Source organism: Ranitomeya variabilis, chromosome 1 (assembly GCF_051348905.1).
Source record: "Ranitomeya variabilis isolate aRanVar5 chromosome 1, aRanVar5.hap1, whole genome shotgun sequence".
NCBI lineage: Eukaryota > Metazoa > Chordata > Amphibia > Anura > Dendrobatidae > Ranitomeya > Ranitomeya variabilis.
Window position 1 is genome coordinate 444,074,833 of NC_135232.1, and position 21,934 is coordinate 444,096,766.

The 21,934-nt window shown below is 40.3% G+C and overlaps 1 protein-coding gene across 4 annotated transcripts in view; it reads left to right on the forward strand.

Moving 5' to 3' along the window:
* Positions 1-15,198, forward strand: part of MLLT3 (MLLT3 super elongation complex subunit) — a 406,706-nt gene extending 391,508 nt beyond the window's left edge. For all 4 annotated transcript variants that reach the window (XM_077249554.1, XM_077249572.1, XM_077249545.1 and 1 more), the window contains one exon: positions 14,932-15,198. In XM_077249554.1, the coding sequence (XP_077105669.1) occupies positions 14,932-15,063 (132 nt within the window). In that variant the 3' untranslated portion in view covers positions 15,064-15,198. The remainder of the gene's footprint in view (positions 1-14,931) is intronic.
* Positions 15,199-21,934: the final 6,736 nt, after the last annotated feature.

Here is a 21,934-nt window from a genome sequence, read left to right on the forward strand (position 1 = left end):
AGGCCCTGTGATTGCTGTCTGGACTCAGGCCCTGTGATTGCTGTCTGGACTCAGGCCCTGTGATTGCTGTCTGGACTCAGGCCCTGTGATTGCTGTCTGGACTCAGGCCCTGTGATTGCTGTCTGGACTCAGGCCCTGTGATTGCTGTCTGGACTCAGGCCCTGTGATTGCTGTCTGGACTCAGGCCCTGTGATTGCTGTCTGGACTCAGGCCCTGTGATTGCTGTCTGGACTCAGGCCCTGTGATTGCTGTCTGGACTCAGGCCCTGTGATTGCTGTCTGGACTCAGGCCCTGTGACTACTACAGCAACCATCATCCAGTGAACTGTGGGGTGTCATTGGCCATTACTGAGATAAGTGAGAGGGAGGCATCAGTGATGGCGAACCTGTGGCAGTCCAGCTGTTGCAAAACTACAATTCCCATCATGGCTGGCCATTCAAAGCAAAGGCTTTGGCTGTGAAGACATGATGGGAATTGTAGTTTTGCAACAGCTGGAGTGCCACAGGTTCGCCATCACTGGAAGAATTCCCCCTCCCCCTCACTTATCTTAGTTCACGGCACCCCACACAAGTTAAATAATAGCAAGACCAACAAAAGAAACCAACTGACAGATGAACAAAGAAGTCACTAAGCAGGTAAGTTAATTCTAATTATACATATTTGTTATTTAAACTATACATGTCGCAAAATTATGTTTTTTTATCAAGGTGACACACCACCCAAGTTATGCTCGGTTTTTTGGCGAATTTTGACACACCGAGCTCAAAAGGTTGCCCATCACTGTTCTAGGTGATGTTACATTTGCACATAGGACCCCTTGTTCGAAAGAAGCTTCTGAACTCTCTCGTCCATTGAATTTGTCAGTTTTTGGATGGTTTCTGCTTCAATTGTTTTGCATGTGGACAGAATACCCTCCCAGAGCTGTTGCTTAGATGTGAACTGCCTCCCGCCATCATAGACACTCCTTTTGATGATTCTCCAGAGGTTCTCAATGGGGTTGAGGTCAGGGGAAGATGGTGGCCACAACATAAGTTTGTCCTCTTTTATGCCCATAGCAGCCAGAGATGCAGATGTGTTTTTTGCAGCATGAGACGGTGCATTATCATGCATGAAAATGATCTTGCTGCAGAAAGCACAGTTCTTCCTCTTGAACCATGGCAGGAAGTGTTGTTTTAGAAACTCCACATAGATTATGGCGTTCATCTTTACCCCTTCAGGGATCATAAAGGGGCCGACAATCTCCCCATGATTCCAGCCCAAAACATTACTCCACCTCCTCCTTGTTGGTCCCTTAGCCGTGTTTTCATGGGGTGTCCATCAACCAGCCATCCTCCACTCCATCCATCTGGACCATCGAGTGTTGCACGGCACTCATTGGTGAACAAAACAGTTTGGAAGTCAGTCTTCATGTATCGTTTGGCCCATTGGAGCAGTTTCTGCTTGTGTGCAGTGGATAGAGGTGGTCGACAGGATGGCTTACGCACAGCTGCAAACCTCTGAAGGACCCTGCATCTTGTTGTTCTGGGGACGTTGGAGGCACCAGCAGCTTCAAAAAGTTGTCTGCTGCCATGACAAGGCATTTTTGCAGCTGCTCTTTTAACCTTTTGCAATTGCCTTGGAAAGAGTCCTCAATTTTTCCTTATCAGCACGCACACGTGTGTGCTGGGAATCAGCTACATACTTCTTGATTGTGCGATGATCACGATGAAGTGTCTTGGCAATGTTGATTGTAGTCATGCCTTGACCTAAATACTCCACAATTTGTTGCTTCTCAGCAGCCGACACATCCTTTTTCTTTCCCATTTTGGCAAAAAATGTAGGCTGCTTAATAATGTGGAACAGCCTTCTTAAGTAGTCTTGCCTTTATTTGGACACACCTGCCAAACTAATTTGCACAGGTATCTGCAATTGCTTTCAGTGATATAAAGAGCCCTGACACACATCACCATCAATGAGTTTAAATGACAAACAAAAAAATTCTAACCTTATCACTCATAAACTCTTTGTGCATAATAATTTGGAACACAGTGTACTGCCAGGGGGGAGGGCTTCCTGTTGGCTGGGGAATTATCAGGCTGACAATTTAGCTTACAAATACTGAGGTAAAAATACTGACCAAATAACGTCTGAACGAGGTCTAATACAGGAGGAGATGACATACAGGTAAATACTATATACAGGGGAGATGACACACAGGTATTTACTATATGCAGGAGCAGATGACACACAGATAAATACTATATACAGGAGGAGATGACGTACAGGTATATACTATATATGAGGAGATGACATACAGGTGTATACTATATACAGGAGGAGATGACACACAGGTATATACACTATATACAGAAGGAGATGACATACAGGTATTTACTATATATGAGGAGATGACACACAGGTATATACTATATACAGAAGAGATGACATACAGGTATATACTATATACAGGAGGAGTTGACACATAGGTATATACAATATACAAGAGGAGATGACATACAGCAGGTATATACTATTTACAGGGGAGATGACATACAGGTGTATACTATATATGGGAGATGACAAACATGTACAGTACAGACCAAAAGTTTGGACACACCTTCTCATTTAACCCCTTACTGACCTCGGACGGGATAGTACGTCCGAGGTCAGCTCCCCTGCTTTGATGCAGGGCTCCGCGGTGAGCCCGCATCAAAGCCGGGACATATCAGCTGTTTTGAACAGCTGACATGTGCCCGCAATAGCGGCAGTGAAATCACGATTCACCCGCCGCTATTAACTAGTTAAATGCCGCTGTCAAACGCAGACAGCGGCATTTACCGCATCCGGCCGGGCGGCCGGATATGAGCGCATCGCCGACCTCCGTCACATGATCGGAGGTCGGCGATGCTTCTCCATTGTAACCATAGAGGTCCTTGAGACCTCTATGGTTACTGATCGCCGGTAGCTGTGAGCGCCACCCTGTGGTCGGCGCTCACAGCACACCTGCAATTCTGCTACATAGCAGCGAACATCAGATCGCTGCTATGTAGCAGAGCCGATTGTGCTGTGCCTGCTTCTAGCCTCCCATGGAGGCTATTGAAGCATGGCAAAAGTTAAAAAAAAAAAAAAAAAAAAAAAAGTAAAAAAAATGAGAAAAAAATAAAAAAAAAATATAAAAGTTTAAATCACCCCCCTTTCGCCCCAATCAAAATAAATCAATAAAAAAAAATCAAACCTACACATATTTGGTATCGCCACGTTCAGAATCGCCCGATCTATCAATAAAAAAAAAGCATTAACCTGATCGCTAAATGGCGTAACGAGAAAAAAAATCGAAACGCCAGAATTACGTTTTTTTGGTCGCCGCAACATTGCATTAAAATGCAATAACGGGCGATCAAAAGAACGTATCTGCACCGAATTGGAATCATTAAAAATGCCAGCTCGGCACGCAAAAGATAAGCCCTCAACCGACCCCAGATCATGAAAAATGGAGACGCTACGAGTATCGGAAAATGGTGCAATTTTTTTTTTTTTTAGCAAAGTTTGGAATTTTTTTTAGTCATGTTAGGTGTCTATGAACTCGTAGTGACCTGGAGAATCATAAAAGCAGGTCAGTTTTAGCATTTAGTGAACCTAGCAAAAAAGCCAAGCAAAAAACAAGCGTGGGATTGCACTTTTTTTGTAATTTCACCGCACTTTGAATTTTTTTCCCGTTTTCTAGTACACGACATGGTAAAACCAATGATGTCGTTCAAAAGTACAACTCGTCCCGCAAAAAATAAGCCCTCACATGGCCAAATTGACGGAAAAATAAAAAAGTTATGGCTCTGGGAAGGAGGGGAGCGAAAATCGAACACGGAAAAACGAAAAATCCCAAGGTCATGAAGGGGTTAAACATTGTTCTGTATTTTCATGACTATGAAAATTGTACATTCACACTGAAGGCATCAAAACTATGAATTAACACATGTGGAATTATATACTTAACAAAAAAGTGTGAAACAACTGAAATTATGTCTTATATTCTAGGTTCTTCAAAGTAGCCACCTTTTGCTTTGATGACTGCTTTGCACACTCTTGGCATTCTCTTGATGAGCTTCAAGAGGTAGTCACCGGGAATGGTTTTCACTTCACAGCTGTACCCTGTCAGGTTTAATAAGTAAGATTTCTTGCATTATAAATGGGGTTGGGACCATCAGTTGTGTTGTGCAGAAGTCTGGTGGATACACAGCTGATAGTCCTACTGAATAGACTGTTAGCTGCTTTTTTCTTGCCATAATACAAATTCTAAGTAAAGAAAAACAAGTGGCCATCATTACTTTAAGAAATGAAGGTCAGTCAGTCTGAAAAATTTGGAAAACTTTTAAAGTGTCCCCAAGTGCAGTGGCAAAAACCATCAAGCGCTACAAAGAAACTGGCTCACATGAGGACCGCCCCAGGAAAGGAAGACCAAGAGTCACCTCTGCTTCTGAGGATAAGTTTATCCGAGTCACCAGCCTCAGAAATCGCAGGTTAACAGCAGCTTAGAATAGAGACCAGGTCAATGCCACACGGAGTTCTAGCAGCAGACACATCTCTACAACAACTGGTAAGAGGAGACTTTGTGCAGCAGGCCTTCATGGTAAAATAGCTGCTAGGAAACCACTGCTAAGGATAGGCAACAAGCAGAAGACACTTGTTTGGGCTAAAGAATACAAGGAATGGACATTAGACCCGTGGAAATATGTGCTTTGGTCTGATGAGTCCAAATTTAAGATCTTTGGTTCAAACCACCGTGTCTTTGTGCGATGCAGAAAAGGTGAACGGATGGACTCTACATGCCTGGTTCCCACCGTGAAGCATGGAGGAGGAGGTGTGATGGTGTGGGAGTGCTTTGCTGGTGACACTGTTGGGGATTTATTCAAAGTTAAAGGCATACTGAACCAGCATGGCTACCACAGCATCTTGCAGCGGCATGCTATTCCATTCGGTTTGTGTTTAGTTGGACCATCATTTATTATTCAACAGGACAATTACCCCAAACACACCTCCAGGCTGTGTAAGGGCTATTTGACCAAGAAGGAGAGTGATGGGGTGCTACGCCAGATGACCTGGCCTCCACAGTCACCAGACCTGAACCCAATCGAGATGGTTTTGGGTGAGCTGGACCCCATTGTGAAGGCAAAAGGGCCAACAAGTGCTAAGTATCTCTGGGAACTCCTTCAAGATTGTTGGAAAATCATTCCCAGTGACTACCTCTTGAAGCTCATCAAGAGAATGCCAAGAGTGTGCAAAGCAGTCATCAAATCAAAAGGTGGCTACTTTGAAGAACCTAGAATATAAGACATAATTTCAGTTGTTTCATACTTTTTTGTTAAGTATATAATTCCACATGTGTTAATTCATAGTTTTGATGCCTTCAGTGTGAATTTACAATTTTCATAGTCATGAAAATACAGAAAAATCTTTAAATGAGAAGGTGTTTCCAAACTTTTGGTCTGTACTGTATATACCGAGGGGAAAATGAGAGGTGTGAGGTGAAAATGAGAGGTGTGAGGTGAAAATGAGAGGTATGAGGTGAAAATGAGAGGTGTGAGGTGAAAATGAGAGGTGTGAGGTGAAAATGAGAGGTGTGAGGTGAAAATGAGAGGTGTGAGGTGAAAATGAGAGGTGTGAGGTGAAAATGAGAGGTGTGAGGTGAAAATGAAAAGGTGTGAGTGCAAAATGAGAGGAATGAGGGAAAATAGTGGAGTGATCGGAAAATGACAGATGTGAGGTCGAAATGACAAGTGTTAGGGGGGAATGAGAGGAGTGAGGGGGGAATGAGAGGAGGGGGAAAATAAGAGGAATGAGGGGGAAAATGAGAAGTGAGGTGCTAAATGAGAGGCGTGATGGGAAAATAAGAGAAGTGAGGTGCTATAACTAACCACAGATATTTACTATGCCCAGGCAAAGCTGGGCTCTTCAGCTAGTATAATATAAACCCCTTTCTGACCTCGGACGGGATAGTACGTCTGAGGTCTGATACCCAGCTGGTTTGAACAGCTGACATGTGCGCGCAATAGCGGCGAGTGGAATCGCGATCCACCCGCCGCTATTAACTAGTTAAATGCCGCTGTCAAACGCTGACAGCAGCATTTAACTACCGCTCACGTGATCGGGGTCGGCATAGCAACCAGAGGTCTCCTTGAGACCTCTATGGTTGCTGATGCCGGCTTGCTGTGAGCGCCACCCTGTGGTCAGCGCTCATAGCAAGCCTGTAATTAAGCTACATAGGAGCGATCTGATGATCGCTGCTATGTAGTAGAGCCGATCAGGCTATGCCAGCTTCTAGCCTCCCATGGAGGCTATTGAAGCATGGCAAAAGAAAAAAAAATGTTAAAAAAAAAATGAAATAAAAAAAAATAATAATAGTTTAAATCACCCCCTTTTCGCCCCATTCAAAATAAAACAATAAAAATAAAATCAAATATACACATTTGTTATCGCCGCGTTCAGAATTGCCCGATCTATCAATAAAAAAAAGGATTAACCTGATCGCTAAACGGCGTAATGATAAAAAAATTAAAAACGCCAAAATTACGTGTTTTTGGGCGCCGTGACATTGCATTAAAATGCAATAACAGGCGATCAAAAGAACGCATCTGCACCAAAATTGTATCACTAAAAACGTCAGCTCGGCACGAAAAAATAAGCCCTCACCTGACCCCAGATCACGAAAAATGGAGATTCTACAGGTATCGGAAAATGGCACAATTTCTTTTTTCTTTTTTTTTTTTTAGCAAAGTTTGGAATTTTTTTTCACCACTTAGATAAAAAATAACCTAGACATGTTTGGTGTCTATGAACCCGTAATGACCTGGAGAATCATAATGACAGGTCAGTTTTAGCATTTAGTGAACCTAACAAAAAAGCCAAACAAAAAACACGCATGTGATTGCACTTTTTTTGCAATTTCACCGCACTTGGAATTTTTTTCCCATTTTCTAGTACAAGTCATGCTAAAATCAATGATGTCATTCAAAAGTACAACTCGTCTTGCATAAAATAATCCCTCACATGGCCATATTGATGGAAAAATAAAAAAGTTATGGCTCTGGGAAAGAGGGGAGCGAAAAACGAGCATGGAAAAACGGAAAATCCCAAGGTCATGAAGGGGTTAAAAATATTACCAAAAAAATCCCAAAATAAAGAAAAAAATCTGAATCCAATTAATACATTTATTTATGTAAAAAAAGTACACATTTGCTATGGCCGTGTCCAGAATTCTCTGACCTATAAAACTGTCCCACCAGTTAGCGCTTTCAGTGAACACTGTAAACAAAAAAAAGGCAAAAAAATATGCTTTATCATCATTTCCTCGAGCAAAAAGTGAATAAAAGCGATAAAAAAAACAATCTACATAAAAATGGCATAGATGAAAATGTAATCTTCTTCCACAAAAAACAAGCTACCATACAGGTCTGTCAGCGGAAAAATAAAGTTATAGCTCTCAGAATTAAGAGGTGCAAAAATAATTCTTTTTTCCATAAAATACACTACCGTTCAAAAGTTTAGGGTTACTTAGAAATTTCCTTATTTTTGAAAGAAAAGCACAGGTTTTTTTTTCAATGAAGCTAACATTAAATGATTCAGAAATACACTCTATACATTGTTAATGTGTTAAATGACTATTCTAGCTGCAAACGTCTGGTTTTTAATGCAATAGCTTCATAGGTGTATAGAGGCCCATTTCCAACAGCCATCACTTTAGTGTTCTTATGGTACTTTGTGTTTGCTAACTGTGTAAGAAGGCTAATGGATTAGAATACCCTTGAAAACCCTTGTGCAAGTATGTTAGCACAGCTGAAAACCGTTTCGCTGATTAGAGAACCTATAAACCTGACCTGAAGATTGGAAAAAAGTGTTATGGATAGACGAATCCAAGTTTGAGATGTTTGGATCACAGAGAAGAACATTTGTGAGACGCAGAACAACTGAAAATATGCTGGAAGAGTGTCTGATGCCATCTGTCAAGCATAGTGGAGGTAATGTGATGGTCTGGGGTTGCTTTTGTGCTGGTAAAGTGGGGGATTTGTACAAGGTAAAAGGGATTTTGAATAAGGAAGGCTATCACTCCATTTTGCAACGCCATGCCATACCCCGTGGACAGCGCTTGATTGGAGCCAATTTCATCCTACAACATGACAGTTGTTAAGTATATAATTCCACATGTATTAATTCATAGTTTTGATGCCTTCAGTGTGAATGTACAATTTTCATAGTCCTGAAAATACAGAAAAATCTTTAAGTGAGAAGGTGTGTCTTCATTAAATTAAAACATAACCTTTAATAAATATGGATAAAAAACTCGGGTCCTAAAAGACATGTATACCGACAGTGAAACAACGTGCTCATGTGAACCAGTGCTCAAGATAAAAAAATTGGAACAGTCTCACCAATTTGGACGGACAAATGGAAGAAATATCTCAGTTTCTGTAAGGAAGGTGGCTCCAATATAGGCAAAAAAGGAAAAGTCGGGCCAAGGGTAGGGAATGATATATATATCCTGTCTTCCCTGTGAACCCTTAAAGAGCTCCTGTCCTCACAAGGACAGGCCCCAAGTGAGCCCTACTATGGGCACCCACCAACCAAATTATAACCTAAATGTCTCTCTTCTCCCTACGCGTTTCAACTCCAATAAAGGAGAATCCTCAGGGGAGTTATATACAGGGAGGACCAATGGGTCCCCTCAAAAGTCCAGAAAGAGTAGTCCATTAAAGTCCATACTGGTCCGTATGCCTGTGTATAGATTGGGTCCCGCAGTGGCTGGGAGTCCCGGCAAGATTCAGCAAAATGATAGCTGTGTCCGCAAATGAATCATTTGCGGACACAGCTATCATTTTGCTGAATCTTGCTCAGTGTGAACCTGCTCTCATTTATGAAGAACACAGGGGTGCCATTGTTGAATCTGCTAATCTTGGTGTTTTCTAGAAAATGCCAATCTTCCTGCATGGTGTTGGGCTGTAAGCACAACACCCAATTGTGGACGTCGAGCCCTCATATCACCCTGATGGAGTCTGTTTCTGACAGTTTGAGCAGACACAGATGTTCGTGGCCTGCTCGAGATCATTTTGCAGAGCTCTGGCACTGCTCCTCCTGTTTCTCCTTGCATCGTGGAGGAGGTAGTGAACCAGCTGCTGGGATGTTGCTCTCCTATGGCCCTCTTCACATCTCCTGGTGTATTGGCCTGTCTCCTGTTTTCTGCTCCATGCTTTGGACACTGTGCTGACAGACACAGCTACCCTTCTTGCCACAGCTAGCAGTGATGTGCATCCTGAGCAACTTCTGTGGGTTGTAGACACTGCCTCATACTACTGTACAGTACTTATAGGGGTGAGAGCAATGACAAAATGCTAAAGTGACCAATACAACAGCCACAAAGGATGAGAACAGAGAAATGGTCTGTGGTCACCCACTGCAAAACCATTCTTTTTTTAGGGGTTGCCTTGGTTTTTGCCTCTCATTACTACCTCTTGCCTGTTCCATTTGCGCAACAGCAGGAGAAATTGATTCACAATCGGTGTTGCTTCATAACTGGACAGGTTGATTTCACAGAAGTGCGATTGACTTGGAGTTACATTATGTTGTTTGTGTTCCCTACCGTAAGTAGACACCTGGCATATTTTAAAATCTGCTAGCAGTTGTGAGCACCTTCGTGCACATTTGCATAGAAACAGAAAATTTTGTAAAAAATAAAAAGGATGGTTGCAGCTATTAATCTGACTCGAGAAGAACCTGTGACATGCACAAATCTTAACTCACCATAAGGAAATAGACTAAAAATCTCAATGATCCAGATGTTGTTAAATATTTTACTGAGTTATTAGAAGGGGTTGATTAAATATTGAACTGCTTTTCTTCTGATTCGTTTGCTAGAAAAAAGACCTGAGAACTAAAACTTGTATTTTAGCTATAGGATAAGTTTAAATTCAAGATGTATTGCATATACAGGTCGTTCTCACATCCATGGCACTTTACATGTGAGGAGGGGTATACATAATAAAAAACAAGTACAATAATCTTAATCAATACAAGTCACGACTGGTACATGAGGAGAGAGGACCCTGCCCGCGAGGGCTCACAATCTACAAGGGATGGGTAAGAATACAGTAAGCGAGGGTAGAGCTGCTCGTGCAGCTGTTTGGTCTCTTGATGGTTACTGCAGGTTGTCAGCTTGTCGGAAAAGGTAGGTCTTCAGGTTCTTTTTGAAGGTTTCCACGGTAGGCGAGAGTCTATGTTGTGGTAGAGAGTTCCAGAGTATGGGGGATGAGCAGGTGACATCTTGTATGCGATTGTGGGAAGAGGAGATAAGAGGGGAGTATAGAAGATCTTGTGAGGATCAGAGGTTGCGTGCACGTAAGTACCGGGAGACGAGGTCACAGATGTATGGAGGAGACATGTTGTGGATGGCTTTATATGTCATGGTTAGGGTTTTGAAAATTTCCAAAAATTGACCGTCGCATCCAAACATAAACTAAGTGTGAGCAGGTGCTAACCTAGAGTCACCAACTCATAAGCACGCAAACTAAAAAGGCAGCACTCTGTAGCGCCATAGCATGCAAATATGAAATATGAAAATTTAATTGCATTTCTGCACTAGAAATATGAAAAATTGAGAAAGCTTACCTCATAAATTGGTCAATTCATGTGTACCTGGAAGCCACGTTAAGGCATTTTTCTTTTCCAGGACCTAACACTGCCATTCCTCTCTTAGAATAAAGTCTTCATCTGAATGGGAACCTAAAGTGAGTCCTCTCTTAGACTAAAATCTATCTCTCTATGGAGGGGTAGTGGTCCTGCTGTAATTAAAACACCTGTGGCTATAAGGCGGAGTGCTCAGTCAGAAGGCTAATGAATACAAATTTAAAAAAACTTACCGTCACATCCAAACATAAACTAAGTGTGAACAGGTGCTAACCTAGAGTCACCAACTCATAAACACGCAAATAAAAAAGGCAGCACTCTGTAGCGCCATAGTATGCAAATATGAAATATGAAAATTGAATTGCATTACTGCACTAGAAATATGAAAAATTGAGAAAGCTTAGCGCATAAATTGGCCAATTCATATGTACCTGGAAGCCACAGTAAGCAGCCAGCTTCTTTAGCAATGACCTTTTGTGGCTTACCCTCCTTGTAAAGTGTGTCAATGACTGCCTTATGGACATCTGTCAAGTCATCAGTCTTCCCCATGATTGTAGATCCTACTGAAACATACTAAGGGGCCTTTTTAAACACTTAGGAAGCCTTTGCAGGTGTTTTTTTTCCTAATTATTCTAATTTACTGAGATAATGACTTTTAGGGTTTCATTGGCTGTGAGTCATAATCATCAACAGTAACAGAAATAAACACATGAAATAGATCACTCTGTTTGTAATGACTATATAATGAGTTTCACTTTTTGTATTGAAGAACTGAAACTAACTTTTTGATTACAGTATATTCTAGTTTTGTGAGAAGCACCTGTAGATATGGCTTTTTCTTACTTGACTCATTCACAATGCCACAAGATATCTTGATGCAGAAAACTGTAACTTGTCACCTATCTTAGCCCGTTCAATGGTGTGTGCTGTGTTAGAATGTCTATCTCTTATTTATAACATATCCTTCAGATGTGTGGGTGTTTAGTTCCTGAGACCTGGTGGTTCACCAAGAGAATTGGTGGAGAAAGGTTGAACTTGATCGACCTAGGTCTTTACTCCCAGCCTGTCAGCCAGGATTGCATGCAGAGTGGTGCACAAACTAAACAGAAAGTTTATAGGCCTCTGGCCAGAGTGCTTGTGTTCATATACTTTCAATTGTACCTGTATATCGCTCTGTGAGCACGTGCAGGCAATAGCTCAACGCTTCTGCCAGATGAGCTGTGTGTTCCAGACTGGCTTTTGAGTGATTGGTCTTGGTTCTGAGACCATCACAATCTGAAGGACATGCTAGGTATTACTTATCATTAAAAAACAATGTAATGATGGGCATACTTTAAGTGTCAAGTTAAAGTTTTGAGCCACAATTATGTATTTACCAATACTACACTCACTGGCTTTTAAAGTATGTGCCTGACCAATCCTTGTAAACTGATAATGCATAACATTCAACACCTTGCTAATAAAGTGCTAATATAAAGGAGAGGGGTTGAAAGATGGTGTGAAATGGAGAATAATAAAAATTTATTTAATACTTTGAAACATGAATGATCATTAATAGATGTTTAGTATGATCTACAATATTGTAATTTGACAGTGCATTTCTTTTTTCTTGAAAAACAACTCTAAATGCACATACATACATATTTCTTTACCTTGTTTTCAGTTTGCAGTAAAACAATGCAAGTATAAAAAGAAGAGTGAAACCGTATCATTTGCCATAGTGACTAGTACAATTCCATGTGGAGACATTGCAGTGAAGGCGCAGAATTACCCTCACATCTGTGTGGGTTACAGTTTTCTGCAAGATCAAAAGCTAGCTAATGCAGAAGAAAATTAAACGCGATTTAGGACTGTTGAAATTAATTTGTTCACTAGTCAAAAGTCAAATCTTACCCAATGGCTATCTTTTCATGGTGCAGCCCTATTTCTTCAGCATCATCTTTAGGGTAACAGCCTATTTTTTAAATTGTTATTCTCATCATCACACATGGTTAAAACTGTAAAGTGCTTGCAATTTATATTTTACTACAAATCATTTTTTCTAAAAAAATAGAGTGATTGTGTACTGCTCATTGCCTAGCTTAGTGGCCACAGCTGCAGTCTATCAGTGCTGACCGGATGGGACATCAAAGAGTGCAGCGCTTACAAGCCTTTTCTAATACAACCTGTAATCACTGTTCTAAAGCTGGCTGGAACTGTTAGCTTCTGATCCCAGCCGAATTCACGGTCACTGCGCTCTTCTCAAGCTGCAGAAGCAAAGCTGTCTGTGCTTGCAACATCAAATAGGGTACTTTTGTTAACAGTGGCACTACTATGCTGTTGATCCTGTCAATCATGCTGGAAAAGACCGCTTCCCAACTAGCAGGAAGCATGGAGGTTAGAAAGCTGTGCATTTGTACCGAAGTGAGACAACCTCTTTAAGATAGTGATGTAGCAGGATGCACTATTGCTCATTCGGAACACATAGCCATCTGCTGAGGTTTCCATTGGGATATCACCATAAATAGGGTGTATTGCTCATTCGGAACGCATAGCCATCTGTGAGGTTCTCATTGGGACGCCACGATAAACAGGAGGTGCCTCTGCAGAAGTAAACGAGCATTATCCCTGGTGGAAACCAACTTAAAGGTGCCCCCCCCCCTTCTTGGGCTGAATGCCCAGCTGTGACACCCAAAATTGGAATGTCTTCTTGTGTTCTGGATGTTGAGGTGTTACTTTGAGGTTTTCATAGTAAGTAATGCCTTTGCAGAAACGTTACATCTGATAATTGTAATGAATATTGATGTAAATTAGCTATAAGCATTTACGGTGCACTGTTAACCCATTACCTGCCAAATTAAAATTTTTACAAGTATGGATTTTTCAGAAAAGGGCGTCCCAATATTCATTTAAAAATGACAATGGCATGACTTCCTTTTTTGAAAACATTCATTTTACAAACACAACACAAAAAATTGGACCTAATTATAAAAATTACTTGATGGTGGCCTGATTCTAACGCATCGGGTATTCTAGAATATGTATGTATGTATGTATATAGCAGCCACATAGTATATAGCACAGGCCACGTAGTATATAGGAGCCATGTAGTATATAGCAGACAAATAGTACGTGGCCTGTGCTATATACTATGTATACACATACATATTCTAGAATACCCGATGCGTTAATACAGGCCACGCAGTATATAACACAGCCCACGTACTATATAACAGCCCACACAGTATGTAGCAGCCACGCAGTATATAACACAGGCCACGCAGTATATAACACTGCCCATGTAGTATATAGCACAGCCCCCGCAGTATATCACACAGCCCCCGCAGTATATCACACAGCCCCCGCAGTATATCACACAGCCCACGCAGTATATCACACTGCCCATGTAGTATATAGCACAGCCCACACAGTATATCACACAGCCCACGCAGTATATCACACTGCCCATGTAGCATATAGCACAGCTCACACAGTATATCACACAGCCCACGCAGTATTTAGCAGTGTGGGCACCATATCCCTGTTAAAAAAAAAATAATAATAATAATTAAAATAAAAAATAGTGATATACTCACCCGCCGGGATCCACCGAAGCTCTGGCGATGCGCGCGCGGCTGCCGCCATCTTCCGTTCCCAGGATGCATTGCGAAATTACCCAGAAGACTTAGCGGTCTAGCGAGACCGCTAAGTCTTCTGGGTACTTTCGCAATGGATCTCTGGGAACGGAAGATGGGGGCAGCTGCGTACGGCTCGGCGGACTAAGGAGGGTGAGAATAGCAGGTTTTTGTTTTTTTTATTATTTTTAACATTACATTTTTTTACTATTGATGCTGCATAGGCAGCATCAATAGTAAAAAGTTGGGGACACACAGGGTTAATAGCAGCGATAACGGAGTGCGTTACCCACGGCATAACGCGGTCAGTTACCGCTGGCATTAACCCTGTGTTAGCGGTGACCGGAGGGGAGTATGCGGGCGCCGGGCACTGACTGCAGGGGAGTAGGGAGGGACTAATCGGACTGTGTCCATTGCTGATTAGTTGCGGCAGCCATGACAGGCAGCTGGCGAGACCAATCAGCGACGCGGGATTTCCGTTACGGAAGTTGAGGACAGAAAGACTGAAGTACCCCTTAGACAATTATATATATAGATAAAATCTTAGTTGCTAGAAGCTAAAGATTAGGTGTCCCAAAAAAAGGACATTGGTAGATAATGGGTTAAGTGAGCAGAGTAAATCTATTGCCATGTAACTAATATATTTTTTCTTTCTTGTTGCATCTTACAGATAGTTAACCTTATTGAAGAAACTGGGCACTTCCACATCACAAACACAACATTTGACTTTGACCTTTGTTCCCTTGACAAAACCACAGTCCGTAAATTACAGAGTTACTTAGAAACTTCTGGAGCATCCTGAGGGTATGATTCGAACCTGCCTACATGGACAATTACAAGACTGGAGTCAATGCAACAACTGAACTGATTAGAAGTGTCTGGAATACACTAACTAGATCTGGATCCTCTAAAGAACAACATGGGAAAAAAAAATACTCCCTGGGATGTTTTTCACTAGTCTTGTTTGTTATGCCTAGAGAGGTATACTGCGAACCACGTTTAAAGAAGGATCGACCTTCACACTGAATAAACATTTTTTGGAGATTAAACCTGGAAAGCCTTGAAAAAAAGACATGCACAACATTACTTCTTTCATGAACTGAGGTGTTCAGTTTTGTGTGTTGCCACGTGACACACACACTTGATCACACACACTGCCTTACTATGTGACTGATCTATTTATTACCGTATCTAGGTTCCAAACATCATTGTGGGATTGACACTACCAGATGCTAGTAGGTCCATTATGTACATCCTAAAATACATGCTCCATTTTTTGAGCAAGACTGCCGTCAGAGAATTAATGACTAATCACCAGAACATTGCTCCGCTCACACAGCAAATACTTGGTTTCTATTTTTACTGATTCAAGAAAAGCTTATCACAAGTAGACCCAGAGGTGGACCAAGCTCAACTTTAGCTTCATCCTTGCTTGATTCCATGACATCGTTGTAAGGATCTTCCTCAAATGAAATGCGCCAAATGTGTTATGTGACGTGTAGCCTTCCTGGATAAAATACCATAGTTGGATGTCATGATAAAAAAAAAAGGCTTTGGGCTGATCTGAGTCTTGCAATGTTTGTCCATTCAATTCATTGTGGTTGTATCCTTCTCAATGTTTCCTCTTTCATGTTATCATGTTAAAACTATTTCCCTATTTAAAATATATATATATATATATATATATATATATATATATATATATATATATATATACACACGCAGACCATATATGCGTGTGTATATGTATATATATGTATGTGTGTGTGTATATATATATATATATATATATATATATATATATATATATATATATATATATATATATATATATATATATATCTCATTTAGTCTGCACTAAACACAGCTCTTCAAGAGGTGAAGGCAGTCTGCAGATTCTTGCGGATCTTGCCCTGCCATATGCTATTGATGTAGAGATTTCTTTATTTGGGACTATTTATTACAAAATCTTGTCTGTCTTTGTCTGACAGTTACATTACATATTGCTTACCATGGACAAAATGGCATTTGATATTTAGGTTTTTTTATGTTCACCGATCTGCTGGTCATTAATGTCAACTTTTTTTCTATTTGGAAATTAAATTTTTTTTCCATAAAAATATACAGTAATTTGTATTGGGATCAATTTTTTAAGTGATGTCTGGATACCCATTGTATTGTTTACATATGTATCATGTCTTATATTAAGGAATTATATAATTATATATTTTTTCATTTTAGTCCCCACATTACTTGCCTCATTTGTCCCCCAATTATTTGCTTTGTTAATAGGATTACTCTTTTCTTTCTTGGAAAGGCACTGGCTTCTGTTTTTGCTTCCTTTTGGAAGAAGTAAAGAAGTGACCTCTTGGGATGTGCAGTAACCAGATAGGGCATTTATGAAACCTGTTGCACAGGTTGTGATGAAATTATGCAAAATCCCTTAGCAAATAGCCACAAGATTGGTTATGTACTGAACCATTCACAAACTTAATGCAGAATATTCTGGAATGTTGACTGGAACTTTTTTATTATTGTGCATGTACTAAAACTTGAAAAGATTTTAAAACCATCATCAGGCTTACTCTTCCATGCCATTAATGGCATTTTTAGGCATTTTAGATTGTAATTTAGCTTTTTACCTTAAACCAAAATCTTCATCTTCCCATTCCAACTTATTCACTGCGGGAGATGATTTTTTGGACAGCCTAGAACCTTTCAATCACAATCTCCCTATTTGTACTATTTTATATTACAATGTGTGTCATGTTTCTTAAGTCTTGGTTTTCTAGAGCATGGGCAACAGGCTAGCTCATTCTTTTCTAAAAACCCGTATGTATTATAACTTTCAAATATACATTCCCAACCTGCGGTTTTACAGTGAAGATGTGTAAGGCTTACTGCCAAAGATTTGCATCCAGTTATTTCATAAGTTTTTCCAGTTGTAAGCCGAGGATAATACTTCAATCTCAATGCATTCTGTACAGTACCGTATATATAAACACACACATAAATGTGGTAAATCTGTTGAAAAGTAAGAATGCTTTAAAAACATAAGTGTTAATAGTTTATTTTTTATCGATTAACAAATGCAAAATGATTGAACAGAAGAAAAATATGAATGAAATCAATATTTGGTGTTACCACCCTATGCCTTCAGAACACAGTTTTTGAAGGAACCCGGCAGAGATTGTTCCAAACATCTTGGAGAACTAACCACAGATGTGTGGATTTGGCTTAAGCAAATCCTTCTTTCTCTTCATGTAATCCCATACAGATTTGATGATGCTGAGAGCAGGGCTCTGTCAGATCCATCACAAAGGGACTGCAGTGCTAACCTGTCCAGGTCTCTGAACTAGTGCACTCCCAGGATGCAGCAAAGCCATGTAATAAAGATGGCGGCAATACAGGTGCAAAATACTGATGAGGCAACCACTCACAAACTAACAACTCATGGAGGGGATGATTGGCTAGTATATGATTACACAAAAGAAGCGCCCTATACGAGCCTCTTTTGTGCAGTCATATACTAACCAATCACCCCTCTGAGTTGTTTGCAAGTGGTTGCCTCATCAGTATTTTGCACCTGTATTGCTGCCATCTTTATCACATGGGTTTACTGCATCCTGAGAGTGCACTAGTTCGAAGACCTGAACAGGTAAGCCCTGCAGTCCTTTAGTGCTGTATTAATTCTTGAATTTTTGGAAGATTTTTAGTCCTCTTTTTGTGGTTTTTCTATGTGGGTTCCATATAATTTCTTTAATGACTTTGTTCTTTTTCTTGAAAATAATTCTTAATGACATTGGCTGTATGTTTGAGGTCATTGTCCTGCTGCAGAATAAAATTTGGAGCCAGACAGACGCCTTCCTGATGGTATTGCGTGACGGAGAAGTATCTGCCAGTATTCCTCAGCATTGAGGACACTAAGAAATGGGTAACGTTGAGAATCGTAGACACAGTGTTCGGCAAAGGAAACTTGGTGCATCTGATGAAAGGAACATTATGTATATTTTTTTTTTTAGATTGAACATGTCCGGCAGTGCCATAAACTCAAAACTTTTTTTTTTTTTTTTTAAATGTGGTCAATTTAAGGAGCGCTATGGCTATAGAGCACACTGCAATAGATTAGTGGTGACCAAACCTTTTATTGAACCACTACGCATTTTGGCAGTGAACTGCTACCTTCCTCACGTGGATTTGCCACCTGAGGAAGGTAGCAGTCCGCTGCCGAAACGCGTAGTGGTTCAATGAAAGGTTTGTTCACCACTAATCTATTGCAGTATGCTCTATAGCTATAACGCTTCTTAAATTGACCACATTGTTTCCAAAAAAAGTTTACATTCCCCATGAAGGATTGTGGCTGTAGCAGCTTGGGGCCATATAGCTCATCTCCAGGCAACAGGACCTGAAGTGAAGTCACATCCTGTGAAGTTGCATCACGTGACTGGATCTTGGGCCCACGTGACCAGACCAGGAAACACAGCACAGGAGCAGTCCTAGAGCAACAGAGCAGGATTGACACACCCTTCCAGGTGAGAGGCTAATCCCCCCACCTTCCATTGCAACATCCCAATCAAACCACCTGGTGCTTCTCATGCTACGCTCTTTCATATTTGTCTTATAAGCTCAAAACTGGCAGCAACCCATCTACTTTTAGAGGTTTTGACAGAAATGGTCTTCATGGTAGAATAACAGCCAAACCATCATACCTTTAAAAAGGAGCAGCAGATGCTCTGAACTGATGAGTCAAAATGTTAACTATTTGGCTGTAACAGGAAGCCCAGTTTGCTGCCAAAAAAACTGAAGAGATGTCCATTAATGAGTGTCTACAGGCAACATGCAGCATGGTGGTGGTTCATGGGTATGCATTTAAAAAATTGAGTTGAGGATTTGGTCTGGATTAATAGTGTCCTGAAGGCTAAGAAATACAGGCAGATACTTTACCCATCATGCAATACCAAATTTATTCTGCAGCAGGACAACGACCTCAGGCAAACAATGCCATTAACTATCTTCACCATGTAGAAGAGCAAGGAGTTCTGGAAGTGATTATCAGGCCCCCACAGAGCCTTTATTGCAATATCGAGTCTGGGATTATATGGAGATAAAAGGTTTTGTGCGATCTTACACCCACACCCAAGATCTATGGTTAGTTCTCCAACAGGTTTGGCACAACCTCCATGCCGATGTCTTCATAAACTATGTACAAGTGTACCTAAAAGAACTGCTGGTTTGATGGTCTTTTGAAGGCAAAGAATGGTTGCATCAAATATTGATTTTTTTTTTTTCTAGCAGTTTTTACACACTTGCAAGTATTTGCCTAGCACTGTATATGTGTGTGTGTATATAATATATATTGTATATATGTGTGCGTGTGTATGCGATATATAGATACACACACAAATATACTGCCACATCTAATGCAGTTCGGTAGTACCTGATTCATCAAATGCCTCTATCTGCTATTTGTAACATTGTATCCATATGTCTATGAAAAGCCTGAGAGCCTTCACGTAGTTTTTTATATAACGTTAATGTATATGGCAATTGTACAACACTGAATTACATAACTGCACTATGGTGAAAGATCCTGGGCTGACTAGATGCGTATTCTAAGGAGATGCAGTATATTCACATAATATTCTTGTCCAACTGTTGTATTTCTACTGTTCTCTGCGCTGCAGTCTTCTCATTCCTTTTAGGTCCTAATAGGTATGTGCCACATTTTCTTATTTTTTATTTGGTCAATGTATAATTGGTGTGAATTTGTCATCTTATTGTGTTCTAATAAGATTATTTCTTTGAGTTTCATTCAGCCCAAAGAGTTGTTGATTTTGTATTTTCTTTTTCCTTTTGTGTATATTTTTAACAAGGGAGGCTTTCAGTTCCTCCCCAATGAACAAGTGTACTTTCCAGTAATGTTATGACTCTATAGGATGATTGGCATGAAGCATACTTGAACCAGTTTGCTGTATAGTCCACTTCTCAATGTGCAATTTCTATCAAGGAAAGTTTAAAACTTCAAAATGACGCTTGTGTGGTTGTTTTTGTTATACTGTTACTTGGTTGACTTTTATGTTAAAGTGTATGGAATTACTGAACAGTCTAGCATTTTAACGAATTGATGCACAATCTACATGGTACATTCTGTTGTTATTAAACCAATGCATTTATATTATTTGGTCCATAAATAACTTTTGTGACTTTTTTGATCAGTGACCTAATTTATGGGATAATTCCCTCATTTTGTTTCTTATAAAAGCGACAAACCCAATAAACCATGTTTTCTATTGTATCTAAAGCAGAAAGGAAGTCGGGACCACCACTGCTATTTACAGCATCACGGTGAATATGGGTTCTATTAGTCATACATCAGCTTTTAACTTTCAAAGGCCAGAATGAAACAATTAAAGTCGTAGTACAAGGTAACCTTCTTAAGAAATTTGAAGAAAAGGAAAAAGAGAGGGTCTTTTTTTTCGGTCTTTTTTTTTTTTTTTTCCAAGCACAGTTTCTTATTGTCAAATCAGAACATATGTTTTTGTTTTGTTTTTTCTCTTTCCACAACCTTAAAGGTAAGGCATGCACAGTATAGTGTAAGATAAGCTATGGAAAAATAGTCCAGAAAGGTTAGCATTATACCAAGAAAAATAATGGGAGAAAGGCCAGGCCTTCAACTAAAACACAGCAGAATGCTAAGGATGCAGTCTAAACAGTCTACGTGTCTATTTTTATTGGCCAACTGCTTACGCCTATGTTAAAGTACTGCCAATCAACCAATAAATGAGCATTTTGTTAATTGGGCTGTTTATAGGAGCATAATAATACAGCTTGTTTCAGCCCTTCACCCCATGTTATTAGAGTATATGCTGTTGACAATATGCATGCTGTATTGTTCTGTTCCCATACAGGCTTTTAAATGACAAGTTGATGAATAGCCAATCAGCGCTGGGCAAAAAACACCTTAACACTTTTTCCTTTAGGGAGATTGCATTAATGTTGCTTTGTTTAAAGCAGCCTTCAAGCTTTTTTTTGGTTTTCAGCGCTGGAGTGGTGCTACTAAACTAAGGTCCCTGCCTCCTGTCTTATACTTACCCTTCTGCATCTTTACTTTTTTTTTCGGTCCGGCACCATCTTGTGACCTCAGCTTCTGACCGCAAGTCAGAAGTTAAATCACAAGCTCTCAATGCAAGTCCATAAAAAACTGGCGCGAATAGGCAGGTCACAAACTCCTGGAGACCAATAGGAGCTGCAGCAACAGAAGGGAAAGATGGCAGCAGGTATGTATCAGACTACATGCGGGGACCTTACATTAGAAGCACCACTCCAGCACTGCAATAAAAAGAGTAGTACTTTAAGCACAGCAAAAAAAAAACCCTCCTAATACATTCTATACCACATATACAGTAGTATCTGTCAAAACTTTAGATACACCTGTTCATGCATATTTCTTTCTTTGCTAATGTAATGTGTATATTGTAGATTCTGACGGAAGATCGCAAAATAACATAAGAACAAGTGTAAAACAAAACAGAATGTGTGTTAAGCCTTAGATTCCTCACTGTACTCCCCTTTAACTCAGATAACAGCTTTACACCCCTGAATGACTTACAATGAACATCATGTACGTCTTGACAAGAGTTCATTTGTGGAATCACCGGCATTTAGAATGTCTT